At 38.8% G+C, this 1,602-nt stretch overlaps 1 protein-coding gene across 6 annotated transcripts in view; it reads left to right on the top strand.

Moving 5' to 3' along the window:
• The window catches only part of GOLGA4 (golgin A4), a 136,023-nt gene that overhangs the window by 42,198 nt on the left and 92,223 nt on the right, over positions 1–1,602 (top strand). For all 6 annotated transcript variants that reach the window (XM_045297510.1, XM_045297509.1, XM_045297507.1 and 3 more), the window contains one exon: positions 1,125–1,436. In XM_045297510.1, coding sequence (XP_045153445.1) covers positions 1,125–1,436 — 312 coding nt within the window. The remainder of the gene's footprint in view (positions 1–1,124; positions 1,437–1,602) is intronic.

Below are 1,602 nucleotides of genomic sequence, written 5' to 3'. Positions count from 1 at the left end.
TCTCTCATGTGATAATATGTCTCCTTCCATGTACTATAATTTATAAGTGTTTTCTTTAGTGGTGACCATTTAGTTTGCTTCCAGTTTTTAGCATCATAAACAACTTCTGATAAAGCTCTTTGTGCAGATGAGGGATGGGGCGAGGTGTGTTACCACATTATATCAATCTCATTTTACCTCGTATGATTATTAAAGCTCTAAATCTGAGTAAAAGTGTTTGCTTTGATTTTTAGAGTTGTGTAATAAAAAGGTGTTTTTTGGGGGGGTGGGGGTACCTTTTGCCTGTATATGACCTCAGTCTCTTGTTAGTATTTCATGCCTGGCATCATTGAGACTCACAGGTGATCATGTTGTTGCACTAATGACAATGAGTTTCTAGGAAACTTCAGTTTAATACTGTGTACTGTGACCTGAACATAAGAATTCTGCTGAAAACAGTTTGTTGAATATTGCTGTACTTTAGGATCATTGTTAGGTATCATTGTTCAAACAAATTAACAGTAAGCCCTTGATTATCATTATTTTAAAACATCAATCTTACTGATCATTGCAGAGAGACACTAGTTAGACCCTTTAATACTTAATTTTATTGTTATTAGACACAGTAGACATACTGGCAGATAGGGCAGAGCTGGGTGTCACTGGTCTACCAGTCTCACCAGGTAAAGTCATTTGAATTCACTCACATACTTCCCAGCATAAGGGGCTTCAAAATTTTCATGGAAAATTGGAATAGAAACGTTTCCTCACAAACTATTTAAAGCCTCCTGTGTATAGATGGTCCCTGCCCTCATGGATCTCACAGCTCACCTTGAGGTTGCCTGGGATGGTATAATTTTCTTCTTTTTTCATAGAAATGTAAACTGAAGGTAAGTGACTTGTTGGTTTACTCCACTGCTAGATGGCAGCCCTGGGACTACATCCCAGTCCTCTGACTCCTGGGTCAGCTATTTTTCAGAAACAAACGGAGTACTTTTACTTTCAGAAAGCAACGTAGTATGTAAAATGTCAGGAATATAAATGGACTTTGTTAATTTTGATAGATTATAGCTGGTTACAGGGAATAATGGATGCATAAGAGTACCCATTAATAACCAATACATCCTGTTTTGTTTTGGTTGTAGTCCAGTGACTCACAGTCTTTTGCACAGAAGCTTCAGCTCCGGGTACCTTCTATGGAGTCTTTGTTTCGAAGTCCCATAAAGGAATCCCTGTTCCGATCTTCCTCTAAAGAATCCTTGGTACGCACATCTTCCAGAGAGTCCCTGAATCGGCTTGACCTGGAGTGTTCCACCCCTTTTGATCCACCTTCTGACATGGAGAGTGAAGCTGAAGACTCACTCGGGAATTCAGACAGTCTCAGCAAAGAACAGTTAATTCATCGTTTGAGAAGAATGGAACGAAGTTTAAGTAACTACAGAGGAAAATATTCTGAGGTAAGAGCAAGACCCTTTGCCTGTGGGAAAATAGCTTTGCTTTATTCTCTAATTCATAATTTCCCAACTGTTACCATCATACTTAGGTACTAAAGACCAGGTTGTTATGTGGACATTAACATTTGAAAATGGAGGATGACTGCATCAGATCACAAAATGGAGGATG

This window comes from Echinops telfairi, unplaced genomic scaffold (assembly GCF_000313985.2).
Source record: "Echinops telfairi isolate 266 unplaced genomic scaffold, ASM31398v2 ScPeMD7_7420;HRSCAF=8458, whole genome shotgun sequence".
NCBI lineage: Eukaryota > Metazoa > Chordata > Mammalia > Afrosoricida > Tenrecidae > Echinops > Echinops telfairi.
Note: the sequence above shows the minus strand (reverse complement) of the source record. Positions and strands in the feature narration are given on the sequence as shown.